Consider the following 25,405-nt stretch of genomic DNA (forward strand, 5'->3'; position numbering starts at 1 on the left):
GCTTGAGGGGAAGATATCAATGTGACCTCTAACTATGGACCAATTTCCATCCTTGCTGCCTTCTTGAAAAGTTTTAATAAAGTAGTTTTCTGAGAAGAACCTTTTAACAGCAGCTCAGTTTGGCTTCCATAGGGGCTTCCCTACAGAGAAGGCAATATATGATCTTATGAACTCAGTTCTAGTAGAAGTAAACAATAAACATTAGCCTTTTCATCTTTTTTGTGATCTTACCAAGGTATTTTGATAATATAATCATGAAATTCTGCTAGGGAAACTAAAATGATAGGACATTAAATATTGCCCTTTTACATGGCTGGACTGATACCTTAACATTAGAAACCAGAGGATCACATTAGCAAATGACTGTACAGGAATAAAATTAAATATTGTTGTGTTCAGTGCTTGGCCCACTCCTGTTCTTGGTCTACATAAATGATTTATTTGGAATGTTGGAGGGCTCATCAGAAACTAGAATGTATATTAATGAAGGACCAAATGACATTCACTCATGGCAGACATGCTCAGAAGGATAATGAACAGGCTTAACCAGGTTCACAGTGAACAGGTGAACCCTTAATATTAGTAAAACCCATGTTATGTAATTCTGAACAAATTAAAACAACTTACCGATACTATAAGTAGAGATAAATGGTTATACACAGGATAAATATCCATATTGGAAGTTCCTGTGAATCCATATGTATTATAAGGTGAGGTGATGGTAGCATGTGCACACACTCATGATAAGGCTCATTTCTGCATGCACTGTACTGAGAAAGCCTTATCATTGTGCTGATCTGCAGACAAGATTACTATCACATTTTGCATACTTTAATTCAGTTCTGTCCTGTTGGTCCTATGGTATAATCTTCTGGCACATTACAGTTAGGGTTAGTCTACAGAAGTGTGCAGTAAGAACATTGTGTGAAGCTGATAATAAAACATATTGCAGATGCCTCTTCATGGACCTAGGGATTCTTATAGTTGCATTCCAGCATGCATATTCCCAGTTCAACAAACTCAGAAATTTGCAACCACAATACCAGAAGTAGAAATAAATTCCTCTAGAGTACACGTCCCTCTCAAGGGTTCGGAATCCAGTTTTATATTCTGGTGCACAAGTCTACAACAGGTTGTTGGTGGAGACTAGGCAGGGAATTGAAAATCGCCAAATATTCAAATGCAAAGTACAAAAACACATCATTACCCACTTCTAAAATTTAATGAAAACTTAGACTCAGGAATATAAAATTTCACATAACTAATATTTGTATTCAGATGGAACCTGAATTTTTCAATAGCTAGATACCTTTGTAAAGTTATATAAAAACTTTTATATAAGTGTTAGATGAAAACAGCATATAATTAGCATAGGAAAAGCAATTGCTTTTTGGAAAGTAGCTATTTCTCTCCTATGTATTTACATAAAGTTATCTAGAAGTAATTACCATAATTGTCAGTGTAAGTAGAACATCACTAATCATATGTTGTTAGTACACTTTATAGAAGTAGCCAGCAGTAACTGTTTCTACCTGTTGTAATATATAACTTGACTCATTCAACAGACCTAAAGGCCTTTCTTCATGTTGAGATTTATTGAACAGGGTGTGTGAATGAATGGTTAGATTCTCTTGTTCCCAGTGAACATTGAATTTTTCAAAATGCAGTTTCCCATGCTCAGTATGGAACACACTGAAATAGAAAATAAGTAATCTGTCAAGGCTCACAAATGATTCCTTTGGTCATTCTTAATTATCTGATGAATGCATTGAATGTTCAGTGGTGTTGCCACAGTTATCATTTGGCTGGGATGTAGTTCAATGGCAAGGGTTACTTCGCCAGCAGCAAATTATATGTGCTACATGCAGCAGGCACAGAACCAGGTTTCAGTTGTGTTGTAAGGACAACACATACCACATTACCTTATTGGCCTTTTAACAAGCCTGAAGTTCCTACAATTTTAATGATAATAATCATAAAAGCATGTTTTAGTATAATAATAATAAAATGTTTTAACAAAACAATAATACTTTTTCAAATCAGTGCTTAATGTATTGCTTTTAACATGCCATCAAAGAAACTTCAGCATCTGAAATGCATACATCCAAAAATTTGAGAAGTACATAAGTACATAGTTGATGCAATTAGTTTAACAACTATAGTAACAAGAAACTCTCACTACTTTGGCAAGTCATAATTTCTGCAATATAAAAGTATGCACTCATTATTATGAATTTTTCACGTGGCTCTATGATTGTGAACACAGGTCTGCAGACTGTGGCTGTGTGAGCATGTAAATGGGAGATGCTATTACCTTTGGATGTTTCTGACTACATTCCAGAAGTCAGTATGTACCTGGACCATTTCAAAGGTATTACGTGTCATGATGAAATATTTTACCCAAAAACAATCAGTAACTTCAAGTTGATTCTCATATGTGTATAACTTATCATTAACTTATAATGTCACTACCAGGATGAGCATTGTCAAAAGTCTGATGTAGGATTTTGGGACTACTAGTTTCTTAACTTCTAGCATTGTATGCACACTAACATGATATGGAAAGGTACATTAATTTTGATCTACCTTATGTTTCATTTTAATTTCCAATGTTTAGATGTGTGAACAGGAAATCATTCTTATTTTGTCATTCCTTGCTCTTGCTGTAACCAAATTATCCTTTTTTTGTGGACATACGTAAGTATCCAGAACTATCTCCATTTGGAGGTTCTCATAGTCATTTCTCATAGCAGTTACACTGCATGCAGTTTTTTGTTGATGTCACAGTCAAATGATAGGAACATTATCACTATATTGATCGATCAATTGAAGCTTTGTGGATATTGTATCACAGACGCAGTCCCTTTGACTGTTCAGAGAGCCATTAAAACCGCCCAAAGATGTAAAGAAGCATGCATGAGCAGTGATTGTTAGATGGAGGGGTCCGACAGCCAATCAGTTCCAGTCATTCCAAAAGGAAGGAGGTACATGGCTTGTGTTGTCTGCAGCTCAACCATGCCTAGACGGTCAATGCCGCAGTTTGATCATGTCCTCATTGTTACTTCATGCCAGGAAGGGCTGTTAACAAGGAAAGTGTCCAGGCGTCTTGGAGTGAACCAAAGCAATGTTGTTTGGACACGGAGGAGATACAGAGAGACAGGAGCTGTCGATGACATGCCTCACTCAGGCCGCCAAGGGCTACTACTGCAATGGACGATTGCTACCTACAGATTATGGCTCGGAGGAACCCTGACAGCAACACCACCATGTTGAATAATGCTTTTCGTGCAGCCACAGGATGTTGTGTTATGACTCAGACTGTGCACAATAGGTTGCATGATGCACAACTTCACTCCTGACATCCATGGCAAGGTCCATCTTTGCAGCCACAACACCATGCAGCCCACTGCAGATGGGCCTAACAACATGCCGAATGAACCGCTCAGGATTGGCATCACGTTCTCTTCACCAATGAGTGTTGCATATGCCTTCAACCAGACAATAGTTGGAGATTTATTTGGAAGCAACCCAGTCAGGCTGAATATCTTTGACACACTGTCCAGGAAGTGAAGCAAGGTGGAAGTTCCCTGCTGTTTTGGGGTGGCATTATGTGGGGCTGACATATGCCGCTGGTGGTCATGGAAGGTGCTATAATGGCTGTATGATATGTGAATGCCATCCTCCATCCGGTAGTGCAATCATATTGGCAGCATATTGGCAAGGCATTCGTCCTCATGGACTAAAACCGCACCCCCATCGTGCACATCTTGTGAATGACTTCCTTCAGGATAATGACATCGTTCGACTAGAGTGGGCAGCATGTTCTTCAGACATGAACCCTGTTGAACACGCCTGGGATGGATTGAAAAGGGCTTCTTATTGACAACGTGACACACCAACCACTCTGAGGGATCTACGCCGAATCACCGTTGAGGAGTGGGACAACCTGGACCAACAGTGCCTTGATGAACTTGTGGATAGTATGCCACGACAAATACAGGCATGCATCAATGCCAAGAGGACATGGTATTGGGCATTAGAGGTACCGATGTGTACAGCAATCTGGACCACCACCTCTGAAGGTCTTGTGGTATGGTGGTACAACATGCAATGTGTAATTTTCATGGGCAATAAAATAGGTGGAAATGATGGTTGTGTTGATCTCTATTCCAATTTTCTGTACACGTTCTGGAACTCTCTGAACTGAGGTGTTGCAAAACTTTTTTTGATGTGTGTATATGTATTTCATCATCACTTAAATTGAGTGATTCTATTTATACTAAGAGTATATGTTAATAAAAATTAAGGATTTGTCTAAAGAATGTTACAAAAACCACAGTGGGTATCACTTTCATCTGAAGTTACACAATAACTGGAGTGATAAATGTCAACATCAGTAGATGCAGTTTAATATTAAGTGCAGAGTTCTCCAGTTATTCAAATCAGGTAAACTATTGAGGCAAGTATGCTTACAACATTGCATGCCTTTTGAGGAGGATTTTGGCTTAAATTTTACATGTACTTCCACGGAAGGAAGCAAATGGCTGCAAGGCTTGATGCATTACTAATGTCTGTGCTCATGATTTTGGACAAATCCTTAAACAGCATTTGAAACACTGGTAGCTATAATTACAGGCATTTCAGACTCTGTGCACTTCTCATCAATATAGCTGAACTGAGTAAAAGAGTGACTGATATATATTTTTCTTACTGTTAATTGACATTTCAATGTATATGAACTTATGAAAATAATATTTAATATTGACTGAATTAAAGCAAACCCTTTACAAATGCATTTGTCTTTGTTGTTGTGATCTTCAGTCCAAAGACTGCAATTAACTATTTCCCTATGCCTCAGCATAAGTCCTAGCAACATATCTCTTCTTTAGTCTCATTATGTCACAAGTTTCTTTCCCCCCTATTTTGATTCAGTATCTCTTCAATAATTATCCTATCTACTCACCTAATCTTCAGCATTCCTCTGTAAGCTTATGGAGCTGTAATTCACTTCCTTGCATTGTGCTTCATCCTGTAATTGTTTCGTATGGAAGTTCAAAGATTGTAACTTTCTTGGTGATTAATTGATAATTCTTAAACCTGCCACATGAAAGAAAGTGCACTGATTCTTTGGTGCTGCTATATCTGTGCCATATACTGCTACTGTTCACATTTAATCAGAAGAAAGATAAATTTGCATTAATACAACCTTTTAGGCCATGAGCCATTTGTGCAAGTACTTACAAACATATTTTTTGGTAAAGTGCCAAATTCATACTTACCACATTTTTTTACCTTAGAATTTTGAAACTTTTTTTATATTGTAGAAGAGTCAAGCATGTTGTTGGATATTAATAATGTGGTAAACAAGTTTTTCTTTCTTTATTAGGGTTTTAAAAAATAACATGGTCTTTACAATTGGCAAGTACAATGTGCAGAAAATAAATAGAACTCTTATATAAAGTAACTGCAACAACTGTACAGCATATGCAATTGATGGGTGAAATCTCCAATGCTTTTGGCACAGAACTCTTTATGTTTGTCACATATGTTATTAATCCAAAATGGTATCTCTCAAAAAATAAAAATGTGCTTATATTATGTTGACAGCGCACTTGAAATGAAATTAATGATCTGTAACCAGAATTTTTTGTTTCAGAAATGCACAGTTGTATCTTGCATCTAAGTTTGCAGTAAGAAATTGTATTAAAATGTGGCATCTAAGTTGTAATTGTGTTATTTATTATAATGCATATCAATATATTGAGGAATTATTGGCAATTTAACTTTGTGAAGACCACATTAACTGTGAATAGAAACACCACAGTTATCTACTACATAAAAAAGTAAAAACTGGCAAGGGTTGTACTTATTTTGTTATGGTGCACTGCTAAATGCCTTACTAGGATGAACGAAGTTTTCAAATTTAAAGATAGTTCATTGTGCTTAGTTTGTGTGCATTGGAGCAATGCTGTACATAATACTTCATAGAAAAAATGGCTGGATGGCAGAACAGAACTAATGCTCAGTTGTGTCCATTAGTACAGCTGTGCTGAATGTCTCAGTACCTCTTTGGTATAACATTATTGTGCGAATACTGCTTTGTATATTTCAACGTACAAAATAGGCAGTTGTCATTGATTGGCAGTGAAAGTATCTCATTGTCATCATTCACAGATTCTCATCATTCGTGTCCCGTTTTTCAGGCATCGTTCGAAAATTATAAGTCAACATTTTTGCACTCACTACAAAGGGTTACCTCAACTTTTTTCTTATAAAGCTGAAGTCATTGCTATGACTTCAAAGGAAAGGGAATTTTCTTGCTGATATTCCAGAAATCTTATTTTCTTAAACTGTGTTTGCTGTATGCACAACAGTATCTCTGGAAAACTACAGTAAAACAATTTTACTGATACTGAGAAGTGACAAGTAATTGTAACAAAAGTTATTTGGAGTGACATATGATGCCTGTTTACGTGGAATAGTCCTGTATTAATTAATAACCACAGGTGGTATGCCTTTTTATTCATTCTTCCTTCTTCTTGGTTCCAGTGAACAGAAGTTGTTGCACAGTAGGGTGATTGTAGAGGTTTACCGAAGCTGCGGCTCCAAGGCAGGATCCTACCCAGTAAACAATTATGTGCTCTTCGTATGTATTTCCAGGGCAGTCATATTTCAGTGATGAGGCCAACACTGGGTTGAAATAGCCACCTGTGTAGTTGAATGCTGAAAACCAACAATTTTTTGAGATAGTGTGTATTTACTCTTTAGTAGAGTATAGACTGAAATGAATATTTGTGACAATTGAAACTATTTGCTGTATCAAAACTCAAATCTTTATACTTTCCTTACATGGGAAATACACTACCAACTCAGATCCCTCAGTATGGCTCATGAATCTTCTCAGGGCTTCAGCTAATTTGGAAGTTGTAAAGAGGAACTAGTGACAAGGTGAAGCGTTGAATCAATCAGTGGCCAATCCTCATGTAGCACAGTTGGTAGGATGCTGTCCAGTACAGGCAGATACTTTGGCAGGTATCTTGGTCTGGCACACAGTTTTAGCTTGTCACAAATATTCAGCAAGTTTGTGTCTTCATTGTGAATTTCAAAAATAAGGAAATCATACTAAGACCCATTGCTAAATTTTTACATTGCTTAATATTAATTGATGCAACTTTTCATGAAATAAATTGATCTGATGTAGATGGAGGACTAATGCAAACAATTAAGGTTATAATGGTTCCATTTGAATAAAAAGTATTATAATATTATTCACAGTGTGTTAGTCTGAGGTTTTATATCAACACTATGAGAATAAATGTTTTATCTTTTTAAGGCTCTGAATATTTTCTGAGACTGACATGCCTTGCCTTTTAATATGGGTGTTGTAAACCAATAAGTTTAAATGAACTGCAGTTGTGAATTTTTTTATATAGGTTAACTTTATCTCCAAATCTTCTTCCATCTTCACTTGCTCTTGATCTTGCTACATGTAGAAATTTACAGATAGTACAATGGCCAGTCATATTTTTTATCATACTGGTATGTCTGTTCTTTTCAGCATAGCCCTCAAGATACTTGTTGGATAAAGACTTCAGTCTGACTACACATACATACAAATAAACACACAGATGTACAGAACAAAACTGTTCCAGTTAAAAATTGTGGTAAAGAAAACAACAAATAAAAATGAAGAAAAGAGTGTGTGTGTGTGTGTGTGTGTGTGTGTGTGTGTGTGTGTGTGTGTGTGTGTGTGTGTGTAATGGAGAGAAAGAGAGAGTAAAAAATGAGCAATAGATCTTAAACCGGTGCAGTTTTCTGAGTTGATGTGTGTCTTTCCTCATTTTTTTGTATAACTATATTTTACTTTTTCATTCATTCTGCCTTTTGTTTCTTTGCAAGGAACAGATATTCAGAAGGGTTTGTTATTTGTCTGCGACCCTGAAAAATCCTTCAGATTTTCTTGTATCAGTAATGTATTACAGATGCCTGTAACTATTGGTGAAAGACCTTTAAGATGTAGTTAGATTATTAAAACAGTGAATGTAGTACATCTTCATGGACTTGGGCACATACACAGCCATATACACAAAGAAATAGATAATCACCACATATAGTTTAAGCAAAGCACATTAATCTGAGGCACATGATATCAATTTGTCATTCTAACAATAATTTAATCTTTGTAAGTACTGGAAGTGACTTGTTCACCTTCTCTTTTGCAAATGGGTATTAGTACCACAAATTTCAGTCTTTCATAAAATACACCTCAACAAATATTTGAAACAGTAAATCAAGAGGGCTATTATCAAGTCAGCATCAGATTATAATAATTTGATTGAAATATGATCTTACTTAGAAAACTAATTGGTTTTCATTGAGCTAATGATTTTTGTGGCATCTTTAACAGTTAATTTTGTGAAACAGATCATACTGGTGTCTATAAATATTGCAACTGGCAAACTTGGTGAATAGGAGTGAGTACAGATATATTGCATCCATCTCTTCCCCATTCTTCCTTGTAGTGTAATTCCTTCTACATTGGATTATTCTTCTTAACCACACATATACTGCAAAATACCTGATACCGGGCAGTAACTTTGAGTTAAAAAGTCCTCCACTATATGGGAATTACATAGCGTGTGTAAAAGCACAGGTTGTGATGCAGGAACGATGACATGTGGAAGTTTTGGTCTGGCCACAAGTCATGCACTGATAGCCAAAGTGGTTAAGGTGACCGCTTGAGTAAAGTGAGAAAGTGGGGTTTGAATCCCAGTCTGGCACAAATTTTCATTGTTGTCATTGCCTTATACAGCAGATGGTTGTTCGTATGTGCAACTGGAAATAAATTTCGTGAACTGTACTGTAGTCTCTGTGATTTATATGATGGTCCCCTGGACATTAAAAACATAGACAGCAATGCATACTTTGCAAAGTGCTCCCATGTTGGCCACAATATTGGTAATGCATTCAATTTCTCCAGCAGCATGATTGACAACTGCTGGCTGATTATTGCTCCATTTGGACATGTTGCAATACACCTCCCAATTGCATCCCATAGATGCATCCCATCCATGGGAATTAAATCATGCAAACATGCAGGCCAATCCATTCACCGAATATCTTCTCAGTCCAAGGAGCTCCTCCACTTGCACTGACACCTGATGTCATTGCCATCCATAGAAATGGAGCCAGGGCCAAATGGAGCCTTGAATGGATGCATATGGAGAAGAAGTTCAGAGTCATTATAATGTTGACTGCTGAGTGTAATATGTTCAAGAATAAGGTCATGCAACATTATGTGTCCCACACCATAACACTTGGACCACCAAAACTATCATGTTTGACAATTTTCCTGGGTGCATTATATGTTTCCACCTCTTGCCATATGAGAGTAGACCAAGAATCACTACTGAATCTGCTTACATCTGAGTAGAGCACATGATCCCACTCCTCTGCTCTTGGCACCATCAAAAATGGTGCCATCATTGTACAGACATCACAAGGTGTTGGTCATTGACAAAGTGAGTCCCCCACGAAATCACTGTGCCACTATGGAGGGTGCAGTACATTTGACATGGGTTCCTTGTTGTCTGTTGCACAATATACCAATCGTAAGCCACTGTAGCTGACCATGTTCAACCATCTTCTCTCCTTTGAGCAACAGCACCTATGGTTTGGAACACTCCCTATGCACTTGAAACAATGCTGTGAGCAATACCATACTTTTGAGCTACACATATCATGCCTCATTCTTCTTCCAGTTTCCCAACGATTCTTCACTGTGTGAAGCTGTCCAAATGATGTTGTGAACACCATCACAGTGCAGTGGAACTGCTTGTTGATTGACACACACTTTACTGGGAGACCTCTGGCAACATGGTACCTCACTTTCATTTGTTTCCAGTGATAGCTAATATGCTATGTTGCTTTATCTATCTCGTCTTCAAATTTTGCAGAGCAGTGTATAATGTATGTGAAACTTTTCAGTGTTTCCAAATCTCTTCGACATGTACAACACTCTTTCCTGATACTGAAACCAAGTGTTTGCAATGATTAAATTATGCTTTCAGTAAAATTCTACCAGGTGGTTTCTCCTGCTATTCACATTCACCAGTCCATGTTCTCCTACTATTTTTCTTCTTTTCCTTTACTAGTACCAAACACCAGTGCCAAATCAAAATTAAAGTTCTGTCCAATTAACTGTCTGAATAATTAGTTTTGTCTTACGTACTTTTTTCAGTCTATTTGCATAAACTTGTACTAGGGTGGTGGGTGTTGGTTTCATGTCTATACTGGCTACTACAATGTATTAATGACACTGATCATAGTAGCTTACTCATATTTCTAATTTCTTATTCATTATTAGATCTACTTCAGCATTATCCCTGGTTGATTCTGTGTTTGTAACCCTGTACCACAAGTCCTGCTCTTCCTGTTACTGCACTTCACTAATTCTAACTGTATCTAATTTCAATTTATCTCTTTCCTGTTTAAAATTCTATAGCCTACTGACCCAATTAGGAGATCTAAAACTCCATACTCTGAACCATAAAATGCCAGTTGTGTTTTTCCTGATGAGGACACCATCCTGAGCAGCTTCTATTAGAGGTCCAGATGGGGATCACTCTAGAGGATGCTATCATCATTAAGCCATACAGTTAAGAATGCAGGGCCTTGGAGAAAATGACATCTGTAGTTTCACCCAGGTTTCAGATGTTCATCATACTAATGTAACAATGGCTAATGTTACAAGGCCAGATCAGACAACCACCCTGAACATCCCTGAAACTACTGAAAAGTCTGCCACACTTATTCAGGGACCACAGGTTTGTCTGATCTGTTCACAGATACCCTTCCATTGTGATTGCAAATGTGGTACAGCTACCCAAGCCACCCCATCTCGGCAATGTCAACAGTTCATGGGGGAGGAGTGGGGGTGTGCGGGGGGGGAAGATAAACTGAACTCTGCAATAAACTCCATGGTACCATAAAAAGTTGTTAGTTGGCAGCTGCTTCATCCTCTGCCTTAGCAGCATTGAACAAAGTGTATAAGAGAAAAATCATCAACAGAACCTTCTCCAGCCATCAGTACTGGTTTTCCAAATTATAAGCATTGCTTAACCTTCAAGAACTTTATTAGTTGTCATCAAGAGGGTATATAGGCCCATTCTATTAATCTTATTTGCATTTTTAAATTTTGTAGTTGGTATATGAGTTAATTTAATAGCAGCTCATACAGTGTTGCTTGAAGATAGCAGTCTTTTTTTATCAAAGGACAAAATGGAATTGATTCTCAGCAAAAATGAATAGCAACAGAAGGTGATGTATTTGATTACCTGCAACAACTAGAGCTGTTGAAAAGAATGCATCGAGTACATTGGCTAGCGGTGTCTCCCTTTCGTTCAACGCACGTGAGACAAGTCGACAGGCACAGGTTGCTGCACCCTCTATTGCAGCACCAGTGAACATGGGTACCTGGAATGCATAATTTACTTGACATAGAAAACAATAAACATATATCACATGTAATGCTGCTTACTTGCTGAGCGTACACTGTAATGCCCTCTTTACAAATTAATAAACATAAGTTACATAGGTTAAATACAGTCTTTTGCAGCTGTAAGGAAGTCTACTTAAGATTAAATGTATTTCATGTCATTTTAAAGCATCTGCAGTGGTCACTGTAACAAGATAGTTTTTCTCACAATTTTGTTTTGCTAGTATCATGAACAGTTCTCATGCTTTAACTTTGCGCTATAAATAGTATTTATTACTCTCAGTTTTTTGTTTCTTACATCATTCTTCAGATTCTTCCATATATGTGGTAAATTTTAGCACACAGCACTTTCACTGACATTAAATATATTCACATTTTTGTGTTATGAAAACTACTGCAATCTCTCCATTTTGTGCACTTTGTTTTGATGTGTGGATTGTGTTCCTTTTTTGTTTATTTATGGTGGAAAGGAGATCATTTGCTATTGCTCTCTTTAGAACATCCCATGGTGCCCCTGAGAACTACTACACCAAGAATTGTTTGTCGACTTTTGGCATGATCAATGTGTAGATTTTTTTCAAGATCACACTTTATTTATGAAAATGTACACTCAAATCACCAACAAAATTTACATTTTCACACAAACCATGTCTTTTAGATCATATTTCCATGCTCTGGTATGTTCTTGATACCTTATGTCAAAAGTGCTGTTGGTCTGCTCTAACTAGAGTTGGTAAATGCCAGATTTTTGGTAAATGTTGGTGTTGTCTTCCTTCTTTAGGCATTTCTGTGCTGAGTTGGTATGCTGTTTTTAATCATTGTTTCTTGAGGATGTCCCCAATTATGTACGTCAGTTTGTGTCTCTATGTGAGTGTGTACCAGCTTGTCTGTTGAATTTCTGTGTTGTGCCTTGTTGTGTAGTGGTGTTTGTAATAAATCAGGATCTGACAGAACTTTAGTTCAGTTAACAAACTATATGATACCAAAATTCCAGCCAGATTTCAATTGACTTTTGTAAGTAAATTATATGTTCCATAACTGTGGATGTTCATAGAGTTTTCCAGTTGCTGTGTGCAGTTTTCCAGGAAATATAATTTTCCATGTATTTATCAATATGTTCTCACAATTTAATTTTGCACAGAGAAAGGTGGTTGGCAAATAATTAACAGGAAGTGCGCTGAAAACAAATCGACATTATTTTTACTATTTTTATCATTCAAAATGCAGACAATGCAAATGTTCCTACTTATATTTTTATTTATTTCACTGTCATTATGTGATCAATATTGCAACATAATAGGAAGTTTCCAATTTTTATATTTGGTACTTTTGTAATCTTTGTTATGAGATATTATTGGTAAAAATCTTCACATAATTATGTATCTTCAAGAGACATTCTGTAAACTAAATCTAATATATAATTCAAAAAACAGAAGTTATCTTAATATTATTTTGACTTATGGAATATTCTGGAACAAAGTACTTAAAAAAACTAAACACCGCCCAAACAGGCCATGAAGACCCAATGGTACCGACCACCTGCTGTGTCATGCTCAGCCCACTGATGTCACTGGATGCAGATATGGAGGGGCATGTGGTCAGCACACTGCTCTTCTGGCCATTTGTCAGTTTACGAGATTGGAGCTGCTGCTTCTCAATCAAGTAGCTCTTCAGTTTGCTTCACAAGAGCTGAATGAACCTCGCTTGCCAACAGTGCTCAGCAGACAAGATGGTAACCCATTCAAGTGCTAGCCCACACTTAGCTCTGGTGATCTGACAGGAACCAGTGTTACCACCGTGGCAAGGCCATTGGCTGAGCAAAGTACTTATGAGATCTGATTGGCACCAATTGCATCAGACTAATTCCCACTTGTGTTCAGTTCTGGTCAGGCTCATACTTACTGCTTTTGACATAGCTTGGATTAACACAGAGAAACTCTTTGCAGTTGATGTTGAGTTCTAACTTTTGCATCAGACTAATTTCCACACGTTTAGTTCTGGTCAGACTCATACTTACTGCTTTTGACATGGCTTGAGTTAACACCTAGGAACTCTTTGTAATTGATGTGGAGTTCTAAATTTTATGTTTTGATATTTACCTGTGGCATTTTGAAAAGGTGTGAAATGTGTTGTGAAAGAATGAATAAAAAACATTCGAGACAGAAAAATTATTATCTCTGTGTCATTTTAAACTTTGGACCACAAACTGGACACTAAGCAACATTACTACACTGTTAGATACTGATAACTTTTGTTATGTTTCGATGCTACTTTCCTTCAGCTCAAACACCCATTGCCTGTTAAACTCATACAATGTCAACATGAATTATAAACATACAATTAGTTAACAATTAGAATGAGCTGCATCGTGGAATTGTTGGTGTGTGTGTTTGTTGTGGATGTTGTTGGTGTCTGAACTTGTGTGATGTTTTTATTTTTTTTTATTTTTATGTTTCTCTGGGTGTTCTTATACAATTTCATATTTAGAGATTCAGCGTTTTTTTCCCTGCTATCTGAATTATAATGTCCAGCTCCTTATAGTTGTTTGGAGTGTGGTGACTAGATGGTTGGTGCAGTATTGTGTCTGTTGTGGTGTTTTACATGTAGCTGCTGAGTGGGTGGTTATTTTTCGTTGTGATGGATATATCTAGCAAGTTTATTTGACCCGATTCTTCTTTCTCTAAAGTGAATTTTATATTTCTGTGTAATTTGATTAACTCTATATGCAGTTGTTCTATCTTCTTTTCTGGTGCATCTACAAACCACCACCACTGCCACCATAGGATGGGAATAGCGTAGACATGGAATTTATTTACAATCCAAAGTAAAACAAACTCGACATGGAGACCCACACGTAATGGTCTCCATGCTTATCTTGCCATAGCACGCTGCTGTGCTGTGGCTCAGGAGCTATTGCTGCTGTGACAGCCCAATGCTGCCAGATACAGTGAACCATCTCGTCCCATCTTGAAAACTGGGTAAGTATCTCTACGTATGCCAGAGACAACCCACGCAGATAACTGCTTTCAACAGTACTCAACATGCCTTAACCAAAAGCAACTGCTGAAAGCAGCCCACACATCTGAGCTCTCTCTCTCTCTCTCTCTCTCTCTCTCTCTCTCTCTCTCTCTCTGTCACACATGGGTAACAGCCAAGAAGCATTCCAGGCACTTGTGACAAGATTGGTGTGCTATCATAAGCAGCCAGCAGCAAAGGCGAATGCAGACAGTCTGAAAAATGGTCTAATTTTTTTATTGCATCTCTCTAATTCCCCAGCATATTTTCAGTAGTGAGGCTTTTTTTACGATCATTACATCACAAGTGGGGAATCAACCATCAGTGTTGTACTCATTTGTATTTTACTAAGAATGATCCTACAACTACAAAATTGGTGGGTTTGTATGATTTCTGCATGACAGCGAAAAACCGCTGAGAACTGTGGTGGAATCATTAAATTTGTCTTGTTGGCATATGCAACACTAATCTATGGTCACTGTAGGTAACGGGCTGTCCAATGGCAATACTACTTATCATGTATCACATGTCAACAGCAAGACGACTCCACACGTTGGTGCCTATGGTGTAATGGTAAATGTTGTTACCTAGAGGAAGAAAAACATGGTTTCCCTATTAGGAACAAAATGTCTGTAAAGCGAAATTTTACATAGTCATTCATTACAACAGTCCCAAATCTGTCAATCGCTATAAATTAACAGGGACATTAGAAACACGAAGAATATCTGTACCTCAAACATAGCAAAACGTTAATCCATACATGTCAGCTTCCCAATTCCAGCCTCCTTATATAGCATCCCCATATACGTATTCCTCATTTGTAACCAAACATTTCTTAGTAAAATACCTTACGCTGACCGATGTTAGTATCTAGAGACCTACTAGTGGACATTTATATTGGGAGTGTCTTCTAGACCAAATGCAGGCCATGTTTAAGGAATGAAAAACACAACTGACGAGGGTGTGACATGCGTGTAGGATTTGTGAGCGTTTGCCTGTTTCGCAGTTCAGTTCGATAGTTGTTCAGACGTACGCAGACGTAATCCCTGAATTAGTTTCTTAGTTCCGCAGTAAAATAGGATTCTATGAAAGAGTGTCAACACCCTTCTCAAGAAAATCTGCAGGGGAATTTCAGGAAATGTGCATTTGACGTAGGCTCTGCAATAGTTCTACAACAGCCATCATATATCTCTCTTAGAGTCCATAGGAATAAGATAAAAGTGAGACAGATGGGACAAAAAGTAGCTTTAAAAGTAATGAGGTATATATTGCTTAACAACATGACAAGCAGAACAGTGAGATATGTAAAGATTTAGCACATTATTAATTTTTTCTACACGCCATTTAAGAGTGGAATGACTTCGATATCGGATTTAGTGTAGAGTAGCATATATCTCTTCCATTTGCTGAAGTAACCTCGAAGTCTATAAGATACGTCAGCATGTTTTCTTAAGATTATGGAGTAACAAGATGTACATTTAGTTACAATGTAATATCATCTTTAAGCATAGTTTGAAATAAAGGAGACGGAATTTGCTGTATATCTCGTAGACAGTAGTGAAGGGGGAAATAGATTTATAGTTCTCCAGAGCAACGATCAGAGGAATCTTGCTTTTGTTCCAGTGATTGTACTGTGCTTAGTACAGTATCTGCATGATATCACATTTAGACTGGAGTACAGCATCCCCCCCCCCTCCCCTCCATGGGTACTGCACAAAGTCATCCCCTTTAGTTTCTGATGGTGCACTATGCGATCTACATACGATTTTTAGAAACTTAAACAGCACCCAAAATAAAACATTTGTCTGAAATCATTCTAGTGTTTCTTCGAGATCAGTACTGAGAAAGTTTTTAACATTCATATACCCCCTTACGGTAGGTGGTGGAGAGTAAATTAAGACTCATGCTACTCCCCTCATGTGGAAGGAATTGCTGGTGGTAAACATCTGCAATTCCTCATTGTGCTCATTTCATGAGCCATATGTGAGAGGAAGTAATATATTTCACCCAGTACACTCACTCCCACTTTTACAACAATAAACTTCTCTGTGATACACAATAACTCTAATGCTGTCACTTATTAAGTATGATAGATATAGCGGAGAAGTGCTGGAAGCCAGTTTGAGGGTGAATGAACAACATGTGCTTACGTCATATAAAATGGGATCCCCTGATGTTAAAATGCATGTCCTAATCAATCAAGTACATCAGCTATTGCATCAGCTTTTTGGATATAATGGAAGAGTTTTTTGGGATTCTTAACAAAATGGAGATTAGTGACTACCAAACATCAAACAAAGACTTCTGCATGCAAGAGGACACAACCAAGGAAGAGCTACTGTTATTCACAATTCATAAGGGCTATAAAGATATGTGAAACTCACAGCTCAGCTGGTAAGGTGTCAGATTATACAGTAGAAAAATAGGTTACCTCGATTACAGTACTGCAACAGGCAGTAATAGATTCAAATGAATTCATGCAGAGAGATGGCTATCACCCCTCAACTGGCTAGGTTGCAATGCCTGCACACATTTTTTCTACAGTCTTCTCCATGACTCTGACAATTAACTAAAACTATTGCTTAGCATTTGACTAGTTTTAAGCCAATTATCATAATTTTAGACATTTTTTTTTGGTGTTCTTTCCAGCAGTGTCGGTGGTGAAAAATTCACTACTTTTGAAATATATGAAGCTGACTTATTTTGACATAAAACTACTGATTTGGGTGAGGATGATCACATATTGTTGATTTTGCAAAAAAGAAAAGAAAAAAAAGGTTTGATGCTATTTACTATGTGCATATTACTTTACATGATACTTTGGACATGAAGGAAATATAAACTGTGTTTTGGGTGTTCTGCATAGTTTACATTGAATTAGAGAAACAAATTTGCAATTCATTGGAAATGGTCAAAGATGTGGTACATGTAAGTCTCACTCATATCACATCACTGTGTGGTAGGTCAAGCTGCTCAAGCTGCCTCTGGCATGAGCGGCTCTGTTAATGCAGATTCCAATAAAGATGATGCAAGTATTAATATAAGTTCTATAATAAAGCTGTAGAAACATATTTTCTCAAACCATTCTCTACAGTACAGTCAAATATAAATCCATGGTTTTCTGTACGCTAGGATGATCCTACTAAACTCCAGGCAAAATCAGTAAGGCTTTATTCTTATGATATCACAAAGCAAAAGCACTAGGAAATTACTTCACATGGGTATGGGGACACAACTACCTTGAACCAATGGAGGTGAGCTATGTGTTGGATGCATCAATATGTTTTAAATGTAGAAGGTTTGTACATGTACATGATATAGATGGTGAGAGAGTGAGTCCCATTAGTGTGGAAATTTCAGTGTTGATAGAGTGAGTTTGGTTAAGGGATTGTTAGTTGCTAAATTTGTTGTGGTAGACTGGCCAGGTATGGACCACAGCCAGCAACAAATCGTATGTACTGTGGCAATATCTTACTTCCTCCCACATACATCTTATGACATGACTGCAATGGGAAAATCCGGAAAATTAGAGCTAATATCTAGGTTTACCGAAAATCGATCTTTAGAACCATTGTTGATTTTTTAAACCCATGGAATAATTACATTTAATGAACATTTATTTTGATAGAGTGGTGATCTACATCTCAGACAGCTGTTATTTTCAGATGCCGTTTAAGTTCCTAACAATCATATGTACAATGCACTGTGCATTATCATGCAACTAAGTGGACGACTTTGTTCATTACCATGGAGGGAGCATATGCTCTACTCTAGTCTAAATCTTATAGCATGCTGATACTATACTAACCACAGTATAATTGATGGTGCAAAAACTAGATAATCCCTGATCTTTTCTCTGGAGAACTATAAACCTATCTCCCCTACACTATTGTCTGCGAGATATACAGCAAATTTAGTCTTCCTTATTTTGGAATGACGTTACCTTGCATTTCTGTGACAGCCGAATGCTGCCAGATGCAGTGAGCCACCTCGCCTCATCTTGAAAACTGGGTAAGTATCGTCACACATTGGTGTCCTATAGCAAGATAAATGTGCAGATCATTATGTGTTGGTTTCCAACTCACATATGTTGCTTTCCAACTCACTTTCTTCAGTAAAATGCATCTCTATCCTATTCCCATTCTGTGACAGTGGGGAAGCTGTTTATTACTTATATTGTATATTTAGTGATGTGTTGTGAGGAGATTTTCTTGCCATTATTTACTATCGTACTATAGCTCTATAGTATCATTTTCCCTAATGGAACTTTATAGTGAAGTCATAGTTTTTGACATAGTTATAATGCAGGGGCAAGTTCCTTGTGGATTTGGTATGTACTTGTTGCAGTTTGCTATTTCTTAATGTGGGATGTGGGTACATTTGTTAAAATAACATAGTTTGCTAATTGTTTAACATGTGACATTGGTGTGTTGTTTAAATATCACACTGATTTAACTGTTCAGTTTTGTATTATATACGCCATTGCTTGACGATCATGAGAAGTGTGTATTTGGAAAAATGTAATAAATTATAGCAGTCAGAGGTGGTTATACTTTGGAATACTTACAAAAAAGATATCATGACATCATTAATTTATATTAATTCAGTGCAGCCCATTCACACACTGCAATGTCTAAGTGTCTTATGTCATAGTTTACATTGACATTTTCCACAGTCATGATGTCATTAAATTACAATTAATCAGGTGCATCGAAGTCAGACACTGTAATGTGAAAATGTTATGACATATACTGTGTTAATCTTTCCTGCTGTTTTTGAAAAATATTTATGATGTCACTACGTTATAGTAATTCAGCAATACCCCAGTCACACACTGAAATGTGAAAGTGTCATATATTATGTTGCTATTCTCGTCATTTTTCAGAATATTTATGGTGCCATTACATTATAGTAATTCAGCAACACCCCAGAAGCCCTTTGTAATGTCAAAGTGTCTTACATCATAAATCATGCAATTACAGTGCACAGAGCACAAATGACGAATCTTAAACAATTTGAATAGCAATACAGAAGGGGGGGAGCTTGATTCCCATTGGTCTAGAGAGAATGGATGGAGGGAATTGGAGGAGGGGGAGGGCGACCTTAATGTACCTGTTATTTTATGTTTTACAGTTACGTGAAAGCTGTGACTGGGGTATCAGGTTACACCCTGCCCTACAGGTGTGGGAGGTGCATGAGGGAGATACTTGGCAGGTATCAGGTTACATCCTGACCATGAATGTACCTTACACAACTGTCTGGCAGGTGGTGGCAGAGGAGGGGGGATTCCCCAGAAGTGAGTGCACGATCTTGATATAAGACCATCATCTTGGCCATTGCCAGCACTGTTCCACTACTCTCACCCTTGTTTACATTTTCCATACTTTCACTAGATCAACTAAGGTGAATGATGAGACGATTGCTATGATTAGAAAATGACTCATTTCCTTCTCCTGGAGAATGACATTATCTCCCAATCTTCCTTTTAGGTAGATACATTTTTAAGCCTCCCCCCATGAACCATGGACCTTGCCGTTGGTGGGGAGGCTTGCGTGCCTCAACGACACAGATAGCCATACCGTAGGTGCAACCACAATGGAGGGGTATCTGTTGAGAGGCCAGACAAACATGTGGTTCCTGAAGAGGGGCAGCAGCCTTTTCAGTAGTTGCAGGGGCAACAGTCTGGATGATTGACTTATCTGGCCTTGTAACACTAACCAAAATGGCCTCGCTGTTCTGGTACTGCGAACGGCTGAAAGCAAGGGGAAACTACAACAGTAATTTTTCCCGAGGGCATGCAGCTTTACTGTATGATTAAATGATGATGGCGTCCTCTTGGGTAAAATATTCCAGAGGTAAAATAGTCCCCCATTCGGATCTCCGGATGGGGACTACTCAAGAGGACGTCGTTATCAGGAGAAAGAAAACTGGCGTTCTACAGATCGGAGCATGGAATGTCAGATTCCTTAATAGGGCAGGTAGGTTAGAAATTTAAAAAGGGAAATAGATAGTTTAAAGTTAGATATAGTGGGAATTAGTGAAGTTTGGTGGCAGGAGGAACAAGACTTTTGGTCAGGTGAATACAGGGTTATAAATACAAAATCAAATAGGGGTAATGCAGGAGTAAGTTTAGTAATGAATAAAAAAATAGGAGTACAGGTAAGATACTACAAACAGCATAGTGAATGCATTATTGTGGCCAAGATAGACACGAAGCCCATGCCTACTACAGTAGTACAAGTTTATATGCCAACTAGCTCTGCAGATGATGAAGAAATTGATGAAATGTATGATGATATAGAAGATATTATGCAGGTAATGAAGGGAGAAGAAAATTTAATAGTCATGGGTGACTGGAATTCGAGAGTAGGAAAAGGAAGAGAAGGAAACATAGTAGATGAATATGGATTGGGGCTAAGTAAAGAAAGAGGAAGCCGCCTGGCAGAATTTTGTGCAGAGCATAACTTAATCATAGCTAACACTTGGTTCAAGAATCATGAAGGAAGGTTGTATAGATGGAAGAACCCTGGAGATACTGAAAGGTATCAGATAGATTATATAATGGTAAGACAGAGATTTAGGAACCAGGTTTTAAATTGTAAGTCATTTCCAGGGACAGATGTTGATTCTGACCACAATCTATTGGTTATGAACTGTAGATTAAAACTGAGGGAACCGCAAAAAGGCGGGAATATGAGGAGATGGGATCTGGATAAACTGAAATAACCAGAGGTTGTACAGAGTCTCAGGCAGAGCATAACGGAACAATTGACAGGAATGCGGGAAAGAAATACAGTAGAAGAAGAATGGGTAGCTTTGAGGGATGAAACAGTGAAGGCAGCAGAGGATCAAATAGGTAAAAAGACGAGTAGAAACCCTTGGGTAACAGAAGAAATATTGAATTTAATTGATGAAAGGAGAAAATATAAAAATGCAGTAAATGAAACAGGCAAAAAGGAATACAAATATCTCAAAAATGATATTGACAGGAAGTGCAAAATGGCTAAGCAGGGATGGCTAGAGGACAAATGTAAGGATGTAGAGGATTATCTCACAAGGGGTAAGATAGATACTCCCTACAGGAAAATTAAAGAGACCTTTGGAGAAAAGAGAACCACTTGTATGAATATCAAGAGCTCAGATGGAAATCCAGTTCTAAGCAAAGAAGGGAAAGCAGAAAGGTGGAAGGAGTATATAGAGGGTCCATACAAGGGCGATGTACTTGAGGACAATATTATGGAAATGGAAGAGGATGTAGATGAAGATGAAATGGGAGATATGATACTGCGTGAAGAGTTTGACAGAGCACTGAAAGACCTGAGTCGAAACAAGGCCCCCGGAGTAGACAACATTCCATTAGAACTACTGACAGCCTTGGGAGAGCCAATCCTGACAAAACTCTACTGTCTGGCGAGCAAGATGTATGAGACAGGCGAAATACCCTCATACTTCAAGAAGAACATAATAATTCCAATGCCAAAGAAAGCAGGTGTTGACAGATGTGAAAATTACCGAACTATCAGTTTAATAAGTCACAGTTGCAAAATACTAACGCGAATTCTTTACAGACGAATGGAAAAACTGGTAGAAGCGGACCTCGGGGAAGATCAGTTTGGATTCCGTAGAAATGTTGGAACACGTGAGGCAATACTGACCCTACGACTTACCTTAGAAGAAAGATTAAGGAATGGCAAACCTACGTTTCTAGCATTTGTAGACTTAGAGAAAGCTTTTGACAATGTTGACTGGAATACTCTCGTTCAAATTCTAAAGGTGGCAGGGGTAAAATACAGGGAGCGAAAGGCTATTTACAATTTGTACAGAAACCAGATGGCAGTTATAAGAGTCGAGGGGCATGAAAGGGAAGCAGCGGTTGGGAAGGGAGTGAGACAGGGTTGTAGCCTCTCCCCGATGTTATTCAATCTGCATATTGAGCAAGCAGTAAAGGAAACAAAAGAAAGGTTCGGAGTAGGTATTAAAATCCATGGTGAAGAAATAAAAACTTTGAGGTTCGCCGATGACATTGTAATTCTGTCAGAGACAGCAAAGGACTTGGAAGATCAGTTGAATGGAATGGACAGTGTCTTGAAAGGAGGATATAAGGTGAACATCAACAAAAGCAAAACGAGGATAATGGAATGAAGTCGAATTAAGTCGGGTGACGCTGAGGGAATTAGATTAGGAAATGAGACGCTTAATGTATTAAACGAGTTTTGCTATTTGGGGAGCAAAATAACTGATGATGGTCGGAGTAGAGAGGATATAAAATGTAGACTGGCAATGGCAAGGGAAGCCGGCCGGTATGACCGTGCGGTTAAAGGCGCTTCAGTCTGGAACCGCGTGACCGCTACGGTCGCAGGTACGAATCCTGCCTCGGGCATGGATGTGTGTGATGTCCTTAGGTTAGTTAGGTTTAATTAGTTCTAAGTTCTAGGCGACTGATGACCTCAGAAGTTAAGTCGCGTAGTGCTCAGAGCCATTTGAACCAATGGCAAGGAAAGCGTTTCTGAAGAAGAGAAATTTGTTAACATCGAGTATAGATGTGTCAGGAAGTCGTTTCTGAAAGTATTTGTATGGAGTGTAGCCATGTATGGAAGTGAAACGTGGACGATAAATAGTTTAGTCAAGAAGAGAATAGAAGCTTTCGAAGTGCCGTGCTACAGAAAAATGCTGAAGATTGGATGGGTAGATCACGTAACTAATGAGGAGGTATTGAATAGAATTGGGGAGAAGAGGAGCTTGTGGCATAACTTGACGAGTAGAAGGGATGGGTTGGTAGGACATGTTCTGAGACATCGAGGGATCACCAATTTAGCATTAGGGGGGCAGCGTGGAGGGTAAAAATCGTAGAGGGAGACCAAGAGATGAGTACACTAAGCAGATTCAGAAGGATGTAGGCTGCAGTAGGTACTGGGAGATGAAGAAGCTTGCACAGTATAGAGTAGCAAGGAGAGCTGAATCAAACCAGTCTCAGAACTGAAGACCACAGCAACAACAACATGAGTTAAACGTCCTCCACTCCCAAGAAAGCTCTATTTTTGGAAGATTAATCACAGAAACGCAATGCGATACGATACGTTGGAACGATCCAGTGCCGAGGGTGGCAGTTTGGTAGTCAATGAGAGGACGTTTTTGAGAGTGGTAAGTAGTTTTTGAGATGTTATGTGATAGGTTTGAAACCATTTCTCAGACGTGAAAATTTCTCGCGTTCAAAAAAATTATCATAACTACGATCCCAATCAAAATTAAGAACAGATTTTTGACATACTTAGAGATGGTTTACAGTAGTGTACCTTACACAGTTTTTCGTTATTATTGTAGATGATAGAGACTGGAAAACGATTTCTTACTGGCGAGGAGAGCGGAGTGTTGTGGCGGCTGCCTGAAAACTGCACTTTTCGCGACTTCGGACCTAAAACTTTAGGTGGCAAATAATTTATTTCATGGTATGGTAGAGTAGTTCATATAGCTCGAACTGTCAAGTCGAATTAATCACTACATGGAAGGTGTTTTCATACCAGACATCAGTAATTCAATTGGTTTAATGTGAGTCTCTCTTCTCTTCTTGCGTCAGATTTTTCGATTCTGAATACTTCCTGGAACCAATATCATTACTAATTTGCGTTAAAGGATCTTCAAATTCAACATCTGTAATTGGAGTTGGGAAACGAACTTAAAGGGCGCATTGGAGAGCAGATAGCGTCCCACTATAATTTTCTTCCTCTCCTCTTCCACTCACGGACGGCACACGTGAAAGAAGATGTAGGTAGCCTCCACGTAGCTCAGTTTGTCCTCATTTTTACCCTGTGACCATTACGCTAGGTGTTTGTCGGATGCACTAATATTTTCTTGACTCGATTTTGAACGTGGTCTCTTGGGATTTTGAGAGTAAGGCTCACTGAGATGCACAACGTGTACCTTGTAGTATCTACCACAGTAATTTACTAAGAAATTATTTGACGCTTTTACGCTGACCGAACCGTAAGATCAAACCGTAAATCTCTTCTTTGAATCTTCTCTATCTTTTTCGTTGTACCAATTTCGTATCAATGGTCCACAAAGCTCAAGAATCGGTCGAACAAGAGCAACATTCTATTCAGTGTATTGTACACTTCTGTAGTATTCTACCTACAAATCTCATGTCGAAATCTTCCTTCTTCACGGCTAAGCTTAGCTAGACATTCTACATTGAATCATTCCCTCACTGCCTAACAAAACAAACGAAGTAAAACTTTAGGGGTTGAGATGGTATATGATGTATCAGTGATTACAATATCGAGTCAAAGTTACCAAGAACTTGGCAGTATAACTCACTTATGAATATTACATTGCATGCGTTCTGTAATGTATGCATGCACTGATTCGATCTGGAAGGCTGTGATAAATCCGTTGTATCCTCTACTGAGGGAAGCTGGCCCACAACTGTAGCTACTGCTACTTGATATCCTGGATAGTGGCACTGGGAGAAGTTTAACGTCTGAGTTGGTCTCACACTTGTTTTATCAGGGACAGATCTCCACATCTAGATGGTCACGAGATTATCTCACCATCATGCAGACAGTTCATACAGACAAGACATGCGTGGATGAACATTTATTTGTTCAAAAAGTGCGTTACGATACTGTCAGCTGACGGGGAAAGCATTAGCACACAGGATATCCGTGATGAAGTGTGGTGTGATCGCTACCAAGCGTGACTTGAAGTCATACCCGAAGGCCCCACATACGCATGACGTCAGGAGTAACACTACTGTGCTTCTCCAAAATATTGGAAGAAAGGTACATCTCCACAGTTCGCCGTCATATTCGCCTACAATGGTCATCCAGGTATGCACAGAACTGCAAATCACAACTGAACACACTGAGACGCCACTCATCAGCTGTCTACGCTTCC

General features: G+C 38.3%; 1 protein-coding gene across 1 annotated transcript in view; it reads right to left on the minus strand.

Annotated features, from left to right (window-relative positions):
* Positions 1-5,364: 5,364 nt before the first annotated feature.
* The window catches only part of LOC124776959 (aquaporin-11), a 257,407-nt gene continuing 237,366 nt past the window's right edge, over positions 5,365-25,405 (minus strand). The window contains exons 5-6 of the mRNA XM_047252193.1: positions 11,337-11,475; positions 5,365-6,723 (exon numbers count right to left, since the gene is read on the minus strand). Coding sequence (XP_047108149.1) covers positions 6,524-6,723; positions 11,337-11,475 — 339 coding nt within the window. The 3' untranslated portion in view covers positions 5,365-6,523. The remainder of the gene's footprint in view (positions 6,724-11,336; positions 11,476-25,405) is intronic.

Source organism: Schistocerca piceifrons, chromosome 2 (assembly GCF_021461385.2).
Source record: "Schistocerca piceifrons isolate TAMUIC-IGC-003096 chromosome 2, iqSchPice1.1, whole genome shotgun sequence".
In the NCBI taxonomy this organism is placed as follows: Eukaryota; Metazoa; Arthropoda; class Insecta; order Orthoptera; family Acrididae; genus Schistocerca; species Schistocerca piceifrons.